Source organism: Scyliorhinus canicula, chromosome 19 (assembly GCF_902713615.1).
Source record: "Scyliorhinus canicula chromosome 19, sScyCan1.1, whole genome shotgun sequence".
In the NCBI taxonomy this organism is placed as follows: domain Eukaryota; kingdom Metazoa; phylum Chordata; class Chondrichthyes; order Carcharhiniformes; family Scyliorhinidae; genus Scyliorhinus; species Scyliorhinus canicula.
The window spans coordinates 81,388,998-81,407,322 of NC_052164.1; the positions used below are offsets into that span (position 1 = coordinate 81,388,998).

The window sequence follows — 18,325 nt, forward strand, 5'->3', positions numbered from 1 at the left end:
TGAAATAAGATGCAGATCCCTGATGCTTTTCTTTATTCTTTCTTGGGATGTGGGCATTTAATAATAGCTTATTGTCACAAGTAGGCTTCAATGAAGTTACTGTGAAAAGCCCCTAGTCGCCACATTCCGACACCTGTTCGGAGAGGCCGGTACGGGAATTGAACCCGCGCTGCTGGCCTTGTTCTGCATTAAAAACCAGCTTCTTAGCCCACTGTGCCAAACCAGCCGCTAATAGAATTTCAACGGAAGCGATGGAGCCATAAAAATCAGAGATGGGGGCTTACTACGTTGGAGACATAATATCAACACCTCTTAGAAAGAAGTGCATTGTTCTGGCTGTTAGAGCAAAATTTATTTTAAAACATAGAAAATAGGAACAGGAGGAGGTCGTGCAACCCTTCGGGCCTGTTAATAATGATCACTTATTGTCACAAGTAGGCTTCAGTGAAGTTACTGTGAAAAGCCCCTAGTCGCCACATTCCGGCACCTGTTCGGGGGGAGGTCGGTACGGGAATTAAATCCGCATTGTTCTGCATTATGTCATGTGAGAGTACCTTTACAAAATGGGTGTTTATAAAATAGCTGTAGTGGATGTACCTTTAAGAAATGGGTGTTTACAAGTGATGTCAGAGTGTGGGTGGAGCTGGGCTGTCTGCCTGCTTTTACTTTCGCTTTGAGCAAGCAGCGACAGGGTCTGTTTAGTTTTGTTTTAGATTTGGAGAAGCTGCAGTCACAGCAAGATGTGTATGAATCTCTGCAAGATAAAGAATGTTCATTTGGTGATTTCAAAGTGGTAATTGCTTTCAGAAGAGAAATTAAACCTGATGTCTTTCTGTAAAAAAGGTTCTTTTGTCTTATGGATGTTGCAAGGAAAGATTAAGAGTTACTTTTAGAGAACTGTATTCTTTCAGGGATTTATTGGTGTTGATAGTTGTTAAGATGTTCACTGTGGGTTTATAAAGTGTTAACTAGTTTCATAAATGAACATTGTTTTAATTTAAATGTACTTCAGCTCTCTGAAGCACCACACCTGCAAAGTAGGCCCCCATAACCACAATTTATTCAAAGTTGTGGGTCAGGTGAACTCCATGGTACACTTTGGGATTCTCTAAACCCTGGCCCATAACAAATTGGGGGCTCGAGAGGCAAAAAGTCTATCTCTTGGATTGGCTTAGTGAACTTAAAGACAGTGAGGGATGAGCATATTGTGTTTGCTTTTCAGGTGTGGTGTTCCAGTTTAAGGAGGGAGTATGTTGTGGACAATGGCTCTTTCAGAGGCTCTGAAGTTTTTATGGTGAAGACGGTCACACGCAGTACCTTACGGAGCGTGACTAAAAACAGGCGTTTAGATTTGGCAAAAACATTGCAGTTAACATTACCTGACAAAATGCGAAAAGATGAGGTACTTACCGCGCTCGCTGAGCATTTAAAATTGTCGGAGATACAGTCTGACTCTTTGGAAATGACAAAGATCCAGTTGCAGATTAAGCAACGTGAACATGAAAAAGAATTAAAGCAGCATGAATATGCAATAAGAGAAAAAGAGAAAGGGAGATACAGATCAGGGAAAAAGAAAACAAGAGAGAAGAAAGTACAAAAGAAAGCATAGCCGTGACAGAACAAAAAGAAAGAGAAAGGGAGGTACAGATCAGGGAAAAAGAAAAAGAGAAAGAGATAGGGAGGAAAAAGAAAAGGAGAGAGAGGAAAGGGAGAAAGAGAGAGTTTGAAATTCAGAAAATGACCATGAACCATGACAGTCAGTTAAAATTGGCGGATGGAAAGAAAAACATACGGTCTGAAGAGCACGATGAGGATAATGAGCGTCATAGTCAAATGCTTGGTGGGGATCTATTTAAATATGTCCACGAAGTGCCAAGGTTTGATGAGAAGGAGGTAGAAGCATTTTTCATTTAATTTGAGAAGGTAGCTAAACAAATGAAATGGCCACAGGACATGTAGGTATTACTGATTCAAACAAAGCTGGTAGGTAGGGCTAGTGAAGTGTTTGCATCACTGCCGGAGGAGGCATCAGGGACGCATGAGGAGGTGAAAGAATCCATTTTAGGTGCTTATGAACTAGTGCCTGAACCCTTCAGACAAAGGATTAGAAATTTAAGGAAAGAACCTGGTCAAACATAGATGGAGTTTGAAAGGATCAAACAGTAATTCTGATAGGTGGATAAGGGCTTTGAAAATAGACCAAACGTATGAAGCTCTCAGAGAAATTATACTTTTGGAGGAGTTTAAAAATTCAATTCCTGGTGTAGTGAGAACACATGTGGAAGAGCAGAGGGTTAAAACTGTGAGGTCAGCAGCAGAAATGGCAGATGATTATGAATTAGTTCATAAATCAAAGCTTGGTTTTTGACATCAGTTTCAGCCTGTGAGGGGTGGAAACTAGGGACATGAGAAATACTCATGTGGTAGAGGTAAAGGAGATCTGATGGGAGATAATAAGGAGAGTGTACCTCAGATTTTTTTTTAAATCCAGGAGGGTGGAAAATAAATTAAAAGTTTTAAATCTTTTCACTGTAATAAACTAGGCCATGTAAAGTCAGTGTGGGTGGTTGAAGAAAAGCACTGGGAAGGCTGATGTGGTAAAACAGGATAAGACAGTGGGATTTGAAGTGAAGGAGGTGCAAAAGATTGTACAGCCTGATCAAGAGGTGAGTGATAAGAAGGTGCCAGATCTCTTTAAAGAATTTACTTGTGTGGTAAAGTTTACTCATGTGTACCAGAAGGAGCAGGTAAAGAAGTCACAATTTTAAGAGATACGGGAGCTGGTCAATCTTTAATGGTAAGAGATAAGGAGTTATGTAGTTTGGGAAGAATGTTGCCAGAAAAGGTGGTAATATGTGGAATTCAGGGTGAGAAGAGAAGTATTCCATTGTATAAGGTAAGGTTGGAAAGTCCAGTGAAGAGTGGTGAAGTGGTAGTACAAGTAATAGAGAAACTATCTTGTTCAGGAATATAGTTTATTTTGGGTAATGATATAGATGGATAGCAGTTGGGAGTGATGCCTACTGTGGTTGATAAGCCAGTGGAAAATCAGACAACTGAAGTGTTGAAGGACAAATATCCTGGGATTTTTCCGGATTGTGTAGTAACAAGGTCGCAAAGTCACAGGTTAAGACAAGAGGAAAAATCAAAGAGTGAAGATAAAGTTGAAGTGGAATTATCAGAAACAATTTTTGATCATATGGTTGAAAAAGAAGAACACGTGGAGGATGAGGCAGATATTTTTAGTTCAGGAAAATTGGCAGAATTACAACAGAAAGATATAGAAATAAAGCGGATGTATTAGAAATCATATACAGAAGAGGAATCTGAGTGTATACCGGAGTGTTATTACCATAAAAATTATGTCTTGATGAGGAAATGGAGACCTTTACATATGCAGCAGATGAAAAGTGGGCAGAAGTTCATCAAGTAGTATTTCTGGTACGGTATAGAAAGGAAGTGTTGCGGTAGCACATGAAGTATCAGTGGGAGGTCATTTGGGAGTAAAGAAAACACAAGCTAAAATCCAAAAACATTTTTATTGGCCTGGACTACATAAAGGTGCAGTTAAATGTTGTCGATCATGTCACACATGTCAAGTGATAGGGAAACCTCAAGCAGTGATAAAACTAGCACCCTTAATACACATTCCAGCATTTGAGGAACGTTTTACAAGTGTCTTAATTGATTAAACATAGGACATAGAACATACAGTGCTGAAGGAGGCCATTCGGCCCATCGAGTCTGCACCGACCCACTTAAGCCCTCACTTCCACCCCATCCCCGTAACCCAATAAACCCTCCTAACCTTTTTGGTAACTAAAGGCAATTTATCATGGCCAATCCACCTAACCTAAACATCTTTGGACTGTGGGAGGAAACCGGAGCACCCGGAGGAAACCCACACAGGCACGGGGAGAACGTGCAGACTCCGCACAGACAGTGACCCAGCGGGGAATCGAACCTGGGACCCTGGTGCTGTGAAGCCACAGTGCTAGCTACTTGTGCTACCGTGCTGCCCAGGATTGCATAGGACCACTTCCTAAAACAAAAAGTGGGAATCAATATCTTTTGACTATAATAGATGTGTCTACTAGGTTTCCAGAGGCCATTCCAATACATAATATTACAGCTAAAAAGGTTGTGGAGAAGTTACTTAAATTCTTTACTGGAGATAGACTACGCACAGAAATGCAATCGGATCGAGGATCAAATTTTACCTCAAGGTTATTCAAAGACGTTATGGATAGCGTAGGAATAAAACAATTTAAATCAACTGTGTACCATCCAGAATCGCAGGGAGCGTTAGAAAAGTGGCATCAGACATGGAAGACAATGTTGAGGGCTTATTGTCAAGATTATGCAGAAGATTGGGATAAGGAATTCCATTCGTACTGTTTGCAATGAGGGATGCACCTAATGAGTCAACCAAATTCAGCCCTTTTGAACTAATTTTCAATCATGAGTGAGTGAGAAATCGGAACTTACATTATTGGATTATGTGTCGAATTGTTACCAGTGGTAGGTGAACCTTTAAAAGCAAGGTTTTGTGGACCTTATCAGATTGAAAGGAAATTAAGTGAGGTGAATTATGTGGTGCGAACGCCAGAGAGAAGGAAAACTCACCGAGTGTGTCATGTGAATATGCTTAAAAGGTACTTTGAACGGGAAGGAGAGCAAACGGAGGAGGTTTTAATGATTCTAACTCAAATTGACGAACCAAGTCCAGATGACTGTGAATTTGACATACCTCAAATTAAATTGGAAAAAGAGGGTGTTCGTAAAAATTGGGAAAAATTGTTAATTTACCTTCCAGAGGAAAAACAGACTGACCTGAAAGAGTTATTGATATCACATGAGCAAGTTTGTGGAGGTAAGTTGGAATGCACTAAAATGGCTATACATGATGTAGATGTGGGAAATGCTGTTCCAATTAAACAACATCCATATAGACTTAACTCGTTAAAATTGGCATAGGTTAACAAAGAAATTGAAAGTATGCTTAAAAATGGTATAATTGAAGTGGGTTGCAGCCAATGGAGCTCACCCATAGTGATGGTACCAAACCGGACGGTGCCCAACGGTTGTGTGTGAACTATAGAAAGGTTAATGCTGTTACAAGAACAGACTCTTATCCTAACCCACGTTTGGAGGATTGCATTGAAAAAGTGGGACAATCAGCTTTTATTTCCAAACTGGAGTTACTTAAAGGTTACTGGCAGGTACTTTTATCCGAAAGGGCGAGGGAGATTTCAGCTTTTGTGACTCCAGGTGGTATATACTAATTCAAAGTTATGCCATTTGGCATGAAAAGCAGCCCAGCCACATTTCAACGGTTAACTAACAATTTACCCAATTGTGCAGTATACATCGATGATCTGGTAATTTTCAGCCAGGCATGGAAAACATTTAAAATCATCTGATGGAGTTATTCGATTGACATCAGATGGGTTTGGTGGTAAACCTAGCCAAAAGTGAATTTGGAAAAGCCCCAGTCACTTTCCTTGGCCATATAATTGGACAGGGTCGAATGGTTCATGGGATGTGAAAACAAATGTTATTGGGGAGTTTCCAATACCCTCGACATGAAGGGAAATAATGTGATTTCTTGCCATGAGTGGATTCTACCGGACATTTGTGCCAAATTTTAATAGTGTGGTTACTCTACTGAAGGACTTGCTGAAGAAACGTAGCAAATTTAAGTGGACAGCGGAGTGTCAACAGGCATTTGACTGCCTGAAGGCTGTGTTGACCACTGCTCCTGTGTTAGCCATCCCAAATTATACCAAACCATTCAAAGTTGCTGTTGATGTAAGTGATGTGGGCATGGGTGCAGTGCTTCTACAAGACGATGACGACGGACTAGAGCGGCCTATTGGTTATTTTTCAAAGAAATTGAATTCTCATCAGAAAAAGTATTCGACGATTGAGAAGGAGACTTTGAGTTTGGTGCTGGCTTTGCAACATTTTCACTTTTACGTGACCAGCAATCCGTCTGACATCATTATATATACCGATCATAATCCATTGACGTTTTTGGAGCGATTGCGGAATAACAATGTAAAACTGTTTCGCTGGAGTTTATTGTTGCAGCCATTTCATTTAAAAATAGTACATATGGCAGGACGAGAAAATGTGACAGCCAATGCTTTGTCACGAATGTGATGAACAGAAGCAGGTCCAGTTGGAGGAAGAACTAAAATGGATTGTTATTATAAATGTTTGCATGTTTTGTTTCATTAAAAAATAAATGTTTATTCACTGCCCATATTTCTTAAAGGAAAGCAAAAAGGTGAAAAATGAAACCACCGTGAAGTTGATGGTTTATTTTTTTTCTTGGGGGGAGATGTCAAGTGAGAGTACCTTTAAGAAATGGGTGTTTCTAAAATAGATGTTGTAGATGTACCTTTTAAGAAATGGATGGTTATCAGTGATGTCAGAGTGTGGGTGGGGCTGGGCTATCTGGCTGCTTTTACTTTCGCTTTGAGCAAGCAGCTACAGGGCCTGTTTCATTTCATTTTAGATTTGGAGAAGCTGCAGTCACAGATGTGTATGAATCTCTGCAAGCTAAAGAATGTTTATTTGGTGATTTCATAATGGTAACTGCTCTTAGTGGAGAAGTTAAACCTGATGTTGTTCTGTGAAAAGGGTTCTTTTTATCTTATGAATGTTGCAAGGAAAGATTAAGAGTTACTTATAGAGTACTGTATTCTTTGGGGGATTTATTGGTGTTGATAGTTAAGATGTTTACTGTTGGGTTTATAAAGTGTTAACTGGTTTCATAAACAAACATAAAAGTACTTCAGCTCTCTGAAGCACACCTGCAAATTAGGCCCATGTGTTCCTCATAACCACAATCTATTAAAGGTTATGGGTCATGTGAACTCCATGATAGACTTTGGGGTTCTCTAAATAAACCCTGGCCATGACGATACAAGCCAACTGTTTAGCCCATTGTGCTAAACCAGCTCCACTTCTACCATTCATTATGATCAGGGTGGATCGTCCAACTCAATAGCCGAATCCCTCTCTTCCCCCCCCAACCACATCTTTTGATCCCCTTCGCTGGGCTTTAGAGATTCCCAGCACATTCAGTAAATCCTGAAAGGCTAATTTGACATTGAGATGGGTGGCATTAAAGGATATTCTCTGGTTTCAATTTATGTCCACTGACTGGGAAGAGGCAGTTTTGACCTTGTGTGTTTCGCAGCTTACAGAGAGACATTGCGAGTTGTTTGGCGACTCAAAGTCCTGGGAGCCATTTATAGCTCAGTGTAGCCGAGTCTGGAGCTCAGACAAGCCCAGGGGGCAAGGCCAGTTTATTGAAACTAGGAGTCTGCAAAAGAGTTGGTGGCATGCCTGTAATTAGAGATCAAAGTGCAGCTTTGGAAGCCCATGGAACCGGAGACATGCAGGGTAGGTGGATTGTCCATGATAAATTGCCCCTTAGTGACCAAAAAAGGTTAGGAGGGGTTATTGGGTTACAGGGATAGGGTGGAAGTGAGGGCTTTAGTGGGTCGGTGCAGACTCGATGGACCAAACGGCCTCCTTCTGCACTCTATGTTCTATAAGAGAATGAACCATCAAGAGCTGTACAATTATGGAGACAGTCAATGTCAGAGTGGATCTTGAGGTATTTCGTAAGCTTTAATCTTCATAAGACCCAAAATCCCTTGAGTTTTAATAAAGGCTTGTCACTCGCAGTGGTCACTGACATCTGGATGCATTGCTAAGAAATCCATGGGATCTGTTTTGATCACATCTGCCAATGATGATCAACCAGTTTGCCTGCTAACTCATTTACTTCGTCAATTCTGAATGTTGAGGGTACAAGGTAAATATTGCAAATAATTTTACTGTACAGCAATATTTATTTTGTTTACAGCCAGTGGAATCTTGTGCTTTTTCTCAGAGTGGGTAACTTGTCTACAATAAACAAAATAAATTACTAGTCCCAAAGTGGATTGAAACAGTTATCAAATACTTGCTGTCTTACGTCTTAGAAGCTCTACGTAGGCAGCTGATGCTTAAAGCAGTGTTTTTCAAAACTTTTTTTCCTTGGACCCATTTTTACCAACCGGCCAACCTTCGGGACCAACCTAGCCAACCTTTGCGGTCCACGCCAGCTAAGCTGTGCGACCCACCATTTTCTCTTGCCGGCTGACCTGTGCGACCCACCATTTTCTCTTACCTCGTTTGCTGCTGACAAAAATGGATGAAATCGTTTTGGGTCCCTTTGGCCCTCGTACACTCTCCTCCAATGGAACCTGTTGGATGAAGGTGAAGCCTTCCCATGTCAGAAAGTATGGAGTCTCCATCTGTCCAAAGATCTGCATTTTTTTCCCCTGTAAAATTTTATTAAATAAAACCCTCCCTGAACTTGTAAAAACAAAAGAAAAAAAATGAATAAAATAAATCAATAAAATACCCCGGAACTTGTAGAACAAAAGGCTGCGACTGTTTTAAAAAATCAAGTGGCCGCACTGCACATGCCTGCCTGATCATCGGCACGCATGCACATAATTTTGAACATGCGCGCCAGTGATATGGCACGCATGTGCAGTGCAGCCACATTTGTTACATGTTCACAGCCATTTTCAGCCTGCGTTATTAACAGCCGTCTGCTGTTGCGTGCAGATTTGGGCAATGGGGAGCGCCGCAATGGATGGCTCCGCGACCTGCCCGACACCCACCCCCGAGTTTGACAATGCCTGCTCTAAAGACTCCTCAAAGCCCACTCTGAGTATCTTTATCATTAGCTTGTATCAATTGTCAGTGTGCTCGTGAGGCACCTTAGTTGTTCCTAGAATCAATGAATATAGTCATTGTTTGCAAGACATCAAAACACAAATAAATTGTTAATATAATTGGTCAAGTACAGACAGCACTGTGGGAAACAACTGAACTAGTCCCTGCCAATCCAATATATTGAATTCTCTCCCCAAACTATGAACATACAAATTAGTAGGCCACCCAGCCCCATGAGCCTGCTCAGTCATTGTATAGGATCATGGTTGCCTACCCTGTTAACCTTTCACACCCTTGTTTAGTCAAAGAATCTCTCCATCTTTCTCCTCAATCTACCGCTCATGAAGCTTTAGAACACTTGTCCCAATTGCTCGTGATCAGTTTCAAATTTCAACTCCTGTGGAGCATCTCAAAAAGGTGATGCATAAAATACAGTGTTTGTTGTACCTTAAACAACATATTTAGACTGCTCTTGCTCTAAAATTTCAGATAAAAAATATAAATTTACAATGGGACTTGACAAGAAATTTCAAAGATCGCTGCAATAATGGAAGGTGTGAATTTATTTAGCTGTCTTATTTCTAATGGTCAAAACAGAGGCAGGGTTTATTTTCAATAAAAATGAGTTCCATTTTCAATGTTGTTTTTTTTAAATTTCATGGCACAGTGCTAACAAAAAAGTGGAGGCCGAGTAAAATGATTTACTGGACATGGGGTTCTTTACAGAGGTAGTCATTCAGATCCTCTTTATCCCACAGTCCTATGTACACCAAACATTTCAACACATGATTTTAAAAAATTAAACCAGTTTCTGGCCAGATGATTAATTAAGCTTCTTAAAGATCAGCAACAGAAAACAAACCAGAAAGTCACACCATGTGCAGTAATATATAAATTACTTACAGTATGGCGCTTAACTAAGCACTCTCTCTCCTAGAAAGATATGGAAATTAGAAATTTAAGCACCAAGTTGTCAGATTTATTATGCACTATTTAACTGGGAAGAATTTCACCAAGTAGTTAAAGCAGCTGTGTTTTAAACTGCTGATTCGTAGGTCAAAGGCTCAAATTAGAAGAAACAAAATTAAGCCTCTACTAGCTTCATTACAATTAATCAGCAAAGCCTGCAACTTAAAAGGCCAAACACTACAGAAAGAAATTTAGACATTCGGCGTTTAACATTTTACATGTCAAAACAGAGCCCATTTTCAAGTTGCCAACCTTGATTGGAGAGCAAAAAACTAAACAGACAGAGTTTGGCGGGGGAGGTTTCTGGGTGCCATTAGTCAGTCCCTTAGCCCGAGCTCTCTTGCTTGCTATTGTCGCCATTTTCTAGGTGAGTCTTTCTCTTCTTCTCATCGGCTTTGGTTTCTTTAAATATATGCATCCTGTAAAACTGGAGCTCTTTGATGCTCTCACAGATGTCAGCTAATGCTCTGAAAAGCAACAGATAAGAGTTCAGAACTAGAATTAGTTCATGTAATGAAATTACTAAAACCCTGCAAAATAATGCACTTTTAGTAGGTAGTTTTCTCAACTTTCTTTTATCGGAGGTAAAGGGCTCTAATACTTTGTGCATATGTTCATATGTCAACAATAAAAACTTGTCCACAATCCCTGTCTGGGTTATTCAACCAGAGGGCATTACAATCATACTTGATGATATCTTCATCTGTAGTCACGTGTGCCATTTCTGCACTAATTCCAAGTTAGTCCATTTTCATCTACATCAAGCTGGTCTTTCAGCATTTTAAACCTTTAACAATGCTACCAAGATATTTTCATACATCAACGTATGGCCCTCCAGAATAGGATTTCAAAACATGCAGCCACCTAGAGGCAATTATGTAGAATGCCATGAGACAGAAATCTGGATAAATATATCTAGGCTTGTTACACTTTCAGCCAGTGGGAATAGGGACTAGAAGAATAATGAGTCATTTTTCCACCTTTCTGACCCACATTCTGCACTGTAAATTCTATGATCTATGACCCACAGAGCTTTCAGAAGCAATACGAGGGTCATTCAGTGCTGATATTATCAAATTTTCAAACAAGTTATTTTTTTTGTGAACAGTATTTGAAGTTAAAGAGGCAAGATTTGAAACAAACCAGCTCACTGCAATTCTAATTGATCCTCTAAAATAGTTAGCAAAAGCAAAATGCTCACCGATGTGATGCTTTCTTCTTTGGTGCATCTTCATACTCATCTGGATACCAACGTCTGAAAATAACAAAAGCAAAAGAGATTTAAACCTGATAGTTGGATGTAGGAAGTATAAACATTTGAGTTTATCACAATAATAATCTTGTGTCACAAGTAGGCTTACATTATCACTGCAATGAAGTTACTTTGAAAATCACCTCATCGCCACACTACGACACTTGTTTGGATACACAGAGGTAGAATTCAGAATGTCCAATTCACCTAACAAGCATGTCTTTTGGGAGGAAACCAGAGCTCCCAGTGGAAACCCACGCAGACATGGGGAGAACCACTCTGCTGCCATGCCACCATAAAAGGGGAATAATAAAATTGCATAATTTGTATTGAAAAATTACATAATTGAATAGAACTATAGTTTTTACATCATGTTGTTAGGTGAAATAATGCCTCAACACTTTTATTCTTGTAGCAATCCTTCGTTTGCTGAATTTCATTTTGATGCCACCAAAGAGAAAACAAAAAAAAACACAAGACATTCTCCTTGGTGGCTAGGTTTTACATTGGAAAGGGCGACACGGTAGCACAGTGGTTAGCAATGTTGCTTCACAGCTCCAGGGTCCCAGGTTCGATTCCCTGATTGGGTCACTGTCTGTGCGGAGTCTGCACATTCTCCCAGTGTCTGCGCGAGTTTCCTCCGTTTCCGGTTTCCTTCCAGTCCAAAGATACGCAGGTTAGGTGATTGGCCATGCTAAATTTCCCTTAGTGTCTAAAAAATGGTTAGGTGGGGTAACTGGGATGGTGTTGAGGTGCGGACTCAAGTAGGGTGCTCTTTCCCAGGACCAGTGCAGACTCGATAGGCTAAATGGCCTCGCTCTGCACTGTAAATTCTATGATTCTATGAAATTGGAAGGGATAAGGTTCAGGAATGAAAGAAAGAACAAGCTGACACATTAACTATAGATCGGAGTGTAATTTCCTGTGTTAGAAGTACACATCATATGTTGCAGGTGAGCCACTCTTGTGCCGTGGTGATCTAGTGGGCTCCAATCAAAATCTGCAGAACAAATTTTTAAAAAGTGCAGAGTGCCTAAGATACTCACGTTTTTATGTTGTATTTTAATACCATTGCTGTTCAGTTACAAGCAAAATTGAATACAACAGCAAACCTCTTACCTGCATAATTCTTTGATGGTGCTGACATCAATTATTCTGTAATGCAGGTGCTTCATGAATTGTGGCATATACTTATCCAGAAACTTTTTATCAGCGTGAACTGAATTTCCTATAAATAAAAATATTTAGAACGTGAATCTTCTGCTGCACATCGCTTTTCCCCTTTTGAATTTTCCACTCTCCTCTCCTGGAGGACGCCAACTCATGCAAGCGTACCTTCCAAGTGCCTGCAGAACCCGTAATTCCACTTGGATAAACCAAATTTTAGAATTACTTAAGTGAGCCAAAAATATCTTGAGCAGGCTCAATGTGCTGCCAGAAAAAGCTGCTACCACCATTGACCTCTTTCTAACAGCAGTGAGTGGGTGTGACTATACCAGATGGACAGCAGCAGTTCAAGGTAGCTCAAAACCACCTCATGGGCAATGGGTTATAAAGGCTGGTCTAGACAGTGATGTCTGCACCCAATGAAAGAGTAAATAAATTTAACAAAACACACCTTTCTTCTAGAAATTTCTTTGGGTTTGATCTATTTGACAATACTAGTGTTTTCAAAAAGGTGTTACTACTTGCCAAGATCATGAAGTTACTCTACGTTAAATGTAAGCAAAATAACCACCAGCATTATGAAAAAAACCATGTAAACCATACAATACCTTAGCTAGTGTCATACCTGCAAGAGGACAGAGACCTGGTGGGGTATGTTGTCGTATAAAGGACAAAAACTCATATTCTGCTTGCTGTAGGCTGATCTTGCTATCCCGCACTGCTTGTGTGAGGCCTGACTGCAAGGAAAGGGAAAAACATATATTCACATGGAGCTACAGGAATACGTTATTTGGATACAAAAACAAAATCAATATTTTTGAATATATCTCACCAACAGGAGTTATATCTTAAAATTGAACACTTTGTCCATTAAGAGACATTTTCTTCACTTTTTATGTCCCATGCTCTAAACATAATTTTAGAGAGACACTGTAAAACCTCATCAGGCATGCATAGTTTTCAGGCAACATGTTAAAGGGCCAAGAGCTTGGCCAGAGTGTGCAGAGTAATTGAGCCGTTTGAAATTCACATATTCTGTCCTTCAACATAATTTTAAATTATGCCTTAATTTATAATGGAAACTGCACAAATCTACCTTCTTGTAATTGTACTTTCCCACCATTAATAATGTTGCAGTGTCACCAATATTTGCTGCAGCATTAATGGTAAGCCTATCGGTGCGTGGAAAAAGAGAAATGGGAACAAGGTGGCTGCAGATTTGTGGGGTTGGGGAGAAGAAAAGAAGACAAGGCTCCTTAGGCAAGTCAAAATGGCAAAGTGGCTGTTGCAACAACTCCAGGACAGCTAGAGTGTTAAGACAGGGCAAGGAGAATGAATCTACAGGCATCCAGAACATCTCCTCACCAAACAACCCAGGGCCTGGTGATAGTGAGTAAAAGAGCAGCTCACCTCCAATCACAAGCTCTCCCCCAATCCTCACACAATAACACACTCACTCACCCACCCTCCTCACACTAAGTGTAAGTGACCGCCCGGAGGCTGGATGTGAGCCAGGCGCACACATCTTACACGCTAACAGACATTTTATTTAAATCAATTTCTTGCTCAATGATGAATGTGGGAGTTTTATTTGGATTGGATTGTATATCTATATGTTGCAGTCATGTTATTAATCTAGGTTCAGATATCCAGACTCTGTCTGCGTGAGCTGCAGTCAAGAGGTTTTGGAGATAATTATTGATTTTAACCATTTATTTGTTTACAAAGAGATGCCTAATGGAAATTTGTTACAATTGCTGGAGCTTTCCTGGAGAGTAGATAATTTGAGCGTTTAGATTCGTAAGCAGGTCATGGGGTCGGAGTGGGATAGAGATAATGTAATTAATGGGAGGAGCCACATCTGTAGAAAGAAGTTATGGTTGTAGGACATTTTAGTCTGACAAGGACAGAAGGATCTGCAGGCTATTACTGAAATGGTCTCTCTCTCTCTCTCTTTCCCTCCAAGCAGTCTTCCAAGTAATCTCTGTACAAGAATACAGCAAAATTCATCCTGTGTTGTTAGCCTTATTTACCACTGGCTTTTGACCCGTAATGGGTTTTGCTTTTAAGTTAGTAGATAACGTTTTTAAAGAATTGTTTACTGTTAATTGAAAAACTATTTTCTGTGATGTTAATGTAGTTACTCCGGTGTTAATAATATTGGTTTCAATACAGATCCTAGTTTGTTAGTAGAATCACTCCTGGGACAAAGGGTCCTTTCCCGAGTTTTACAAATTGAAAAACTGTTGTAGTCTCATCCGGTTCCCAAATATAAATTGGTATCTGGTCCTGCAACATTTGACATTGCTTTTCTTTGATTAGAAAGTACGTTTTCTTCTTCTTCATACCTCATGGAATTCATGTTTAATGTGCCAGACCTCATCTTTCCAGAATTTGCTCATCAGCCTCTTGACCGAGTGAAAAAATTTAAATGTGATCCCTTGCGCGAGAAGGTTAGATAAACCTAGTCTAAAACCAATCAAAATATTTTACACAGCTGTCAGCATAGCAAACTTGTTTCTTCAATCCAGTTTCCTCATTATCGACTGCAATGCCAAAGTGGCAAGTTTACATACGCAGTGTTCATTATATGTAAACAGAAAAATTTGACATGACGTGCAAACAGACTTATCCTTCTACAGCAAATTACAATTCATTAACCTCCCTCCCCACCCCAACTCTATTATACTCCCACAAGGAACTTGCACAAAAAAAAAGGAGGCAGAAAATGTCGTTTTTCAAGCTCACCCTGTTTTTTTGGGCAGATTGGAAGACAAACAAAATGAAAACAATCATTAGTTCCTAATACTGTAGATTACATAGTCATTTTTCAAGATGACTTCTTCAAAACAATCTATTCAAACTAGGGAGGGTGCTTAGAAACATTTCAATTTTATTTCTAAAGTATTTTGCAATTATCTTTTAAAGGACAGGGATTATCGTCAATAGACCTACCACATACTGAACCAGAAAAACAGGAAATGCCATAGGAACTGTTCTAAGCAAACTTGGTATTAAAATCTTGTTCTTTTGAAGGGAGCAAGCAAGATTGACATTTCAGACACAAAGTATGTAAATGTTTAGTCGGTTTAGCTTACTTGGCTAAACAGCTGGTTGGCGATGCAAAGGAAGGCCAGCAGGGTGGGTTCAATTCCTGTACCAGAGGTTATTCAAGAAGGCTCTGCCTTAGGTGTGTGATCCTCAGGTTAAATCACCACCAGTCAGCTCTCACCCTCAAAGGGGAAAGCAGCCTATGGTCATCTGGGACTATGGCAAATTTATTTACTAAATGTTTAGTTATGCAGAAGTAACAATGTAATTGAAATAGACAGCAGCCACATACCTTCCCATGATGTTCTGTACACCACTCTGACATGCCATCCAGTAGCTCATTTGGCTGGTTAACAATCAGATGTGGACCCTGATAACAAGAGAAACACCAGTGACATGGGCATTTTATTTTGCAATTTAAAACACATCCAAAAGGCATCATTTAAAGTACCCTCTTTTCCAGGGGTTGTAAATTTTAGACATCTTACCTCAGCTAAAATATTCAAATCTGAATCGGTTATAATGCAAGCCATCTCTATGATTTTATCTTTTTCTATGTCCAATCCAGTCATCTATTCAAGGGAAAAAAAAAAGGAAAATAACAGATGACAAGATCTTTCTCCCTGTAGCATTTCCATAGTAAGTAGAAGGCACAGTACTGCACATAATCTTTGAACAAATGGTAGTCTCTTGGAAACCTAAAGCACCACACTATTATGATAGACAGGACATTATTCGGTTTCTCTGCTTCCATCTTTCCACTTCTACACATGACATAATATACAAGTTGCAAGTGTGTGCACAGAACAGCAGAGAAGCTTAAACTGTCTCCATGTACAAAAACCTAAGTGACCGTTGTTCAGTAAACTCCACATTTAAAAATTCAATTACATGTTCCTTCATATTGGGTCCACAATCAAAAACAGGACTGCACCATTGTTTCTGGGGTAGTCAATTGCTTTTGAACTCAATCACAGCAGGAGATTCCCAGGACAGCACAAAAACTTTGTGGAGGGGGGGGGGGGGTCCTAGAACAGGAGAGGGGTCAGAAATCACAAACAACTCACGTCAGACCCTGGCATGTGACCAACCAAAATTGAAATGGGCTCATTCCATTAAAGCCCCAAACCAGATTTCACAAGGAATGTGCAACGGTGAAGTTAAGGTGTTGGAATGAACACAAACCCCCAAACAATCCATCTCATCACTCCTACAAGTACCACGTGTCCCACATGTGGCAGATGTCAAGCCATCAAGCCAGAGTAGAAACAAATCATCCTCAATCCCAAAGGACAGTCAAAGAAGGAGACACCAAGAAAAACCACAGACTCTGGGGAATGGGTTTGAAATCCACAAAATGAAACAAGCTTACAGCACAGCCAATATAAAGTTTAAAAAAAAGTAAAGTCACCATCACCCAAAATGGCCATAGGCTGCTTTGCCCTTTGAGGAAGAGGGCTGACTGGTGGTGATTTAACTTTAGGATCACCACACTTCAGGCAAGGGGCAAGGTTAGAAATCAGGCCTTCACAAATAAACTCAGCCAGAACAGGAATTGAACCCACACTGCTGGCCTCACTCTGCATCACAAACCAGTTGTTTAGCCAAGTGAGTACGACCTCTAAAAGACAAGAGATAAAGCTAATCCTACCAATTTGATCAATTTTAGTTATCCAGCTCACTGCACCTCATTTTCCCACCAACATAGAAAGCCTGTGCACCACCACCTTCCACCAAGAAACAACAAACAGACTTGCTTCCCCCAGTTTCCCCATTCCTCTGCTAAAGTGCACAATTCTCCAACAAGCACCTAAACAACAGACACCAGCAGCTCACAAAGGGGGAAAAACATACTCACATCATCTCTCTCTCTCTCTGGCACATTCCACATGCTGCCCAAACAGTACCACCAGGCATATAAAACAAAAACATTCCCAATTTCCAACATCTGTTCAACTGAAACCATAGACTAAACAAATTCTTGAATTAATCAATCACACACACACACACACACACACACACACTGCTGCTGGGGATAAAAGATTCTGACACAAACACCCAAAACTATCACTTGCTGCAAGTGTCTGTACCCTAAAGGAAACGATTGCCTTAGTGGGGCGGGGGTTTAAAATACAAATAATTTAAAAAGAAACTATATGGAGGCAAATGACACAATTTTAAAGGGGGGAATCGGTGAAAGTAAACTTTAGTGAGTTGGGCCACAATTCGGTGGAAGCCCAGTTATAAATTCTGCTCAATACAAAAATGTTTCCATCGTCCTGCAGGCTCCAGTGACCATTATAAAGTTTCAGCTGGCTGGAGGAAAAGGGGGGGAAATTACCTCCAGATCCACCCAAACCATCCTCTTGGCCATGCCCTGGGCTGCCATGGTAGTCAGATAGCGGATGGAGGTGAGCGATCCGGCGTGGCGAGGACACGACGGCGGCGACTTCCCGCTGTGGTCGGGCCTGGGACAGGCCGGCGGTGGAGCAGTGAGAGGGGCAGGGCGATGGCGGCCGGGACAGGGGGTACGAAAGCGACCGACTGCCGCCCCAGCAGCAGCTTTAAGACCCGCGCCCCACATACGCAGGCGCACCATGGCCGGCGCTGCCACTCCGCCCGACGGCAGCTTCGCAACAGGCCCCGCCCACACCCACCCTGTCGCAAAACGACATCCTCCTTGACTCCGCCCCCCAGCTGGTGTTGATGGTGCAACAGGGATTGTGCAAGTTCAATGGGCGAAATTCTCCCCCCCCCACGACGGGTGGGAGAATAGCGGGAGGGCCTTCCCGACTTTTTTGACGCCCTCCCGCTATTCTCCCCCCCCCCCCGAAATCCCGACACGAATCGCTGCCGCCGTTTTTTTACGGCCGGCAGCGATTCACAGCTGTTAGAAGGGCCGAAGTCCCAGCCCTTTACGACCTTTTTACGAACGGCAAACACACCTGGTCCTGCCATTCGTAAAAACGTCGTGACCACCTGGAAAAAAATAACCATGGCACCGATTGGCACGGCAGTACCACGGCAGTGCCAAGGGTGCCATGGGCCCGCGATCGGTGCCCACCGATCGCGGGCAGCGGGCCCGATGCCCGCGCACTATTTGTCCTTCCGCCGCCCCGCAGTATCAATACGCGGGGC

At 41.2% G+C, this 18,325-nt stretch overlaps 1 protein-coding gene across 1 annotated transcript; it reads right to left on the reverse strand.

Moving 5' to 3' along the window:
- Window positions 1-9,292: 9,292 nt before the first annotated feature.
- On the reverse strand, window positions 9,293-17,821 carry smfn (small fragment nuclease). The gene is made up of 7 exons (XM_038778999.1): window positions 17,529-17,821; window positions 15,676-15,759; window positions 15,480-15,557; window positions 12,762-12,873; window positions 12,089-12,197; window positions 10,919-10,972; window positions 9,293-10,184 (listed from the first exon to the last, which is right to left on the reverse strand). Exons 1-7 carry the CDS (start codon window positions 17,784-17,786, stop codon window positions 10,043-10,045), a joined length of 837 nt encoding a protein of 278 aa, XP_038634927.1. The 5' UTR covers window positions 17,787-17,821; the 3' UTR covers window positions 9,293-10,042.
- Window positions 17,822-18,325: the final 504 nt, after the last annotated feature.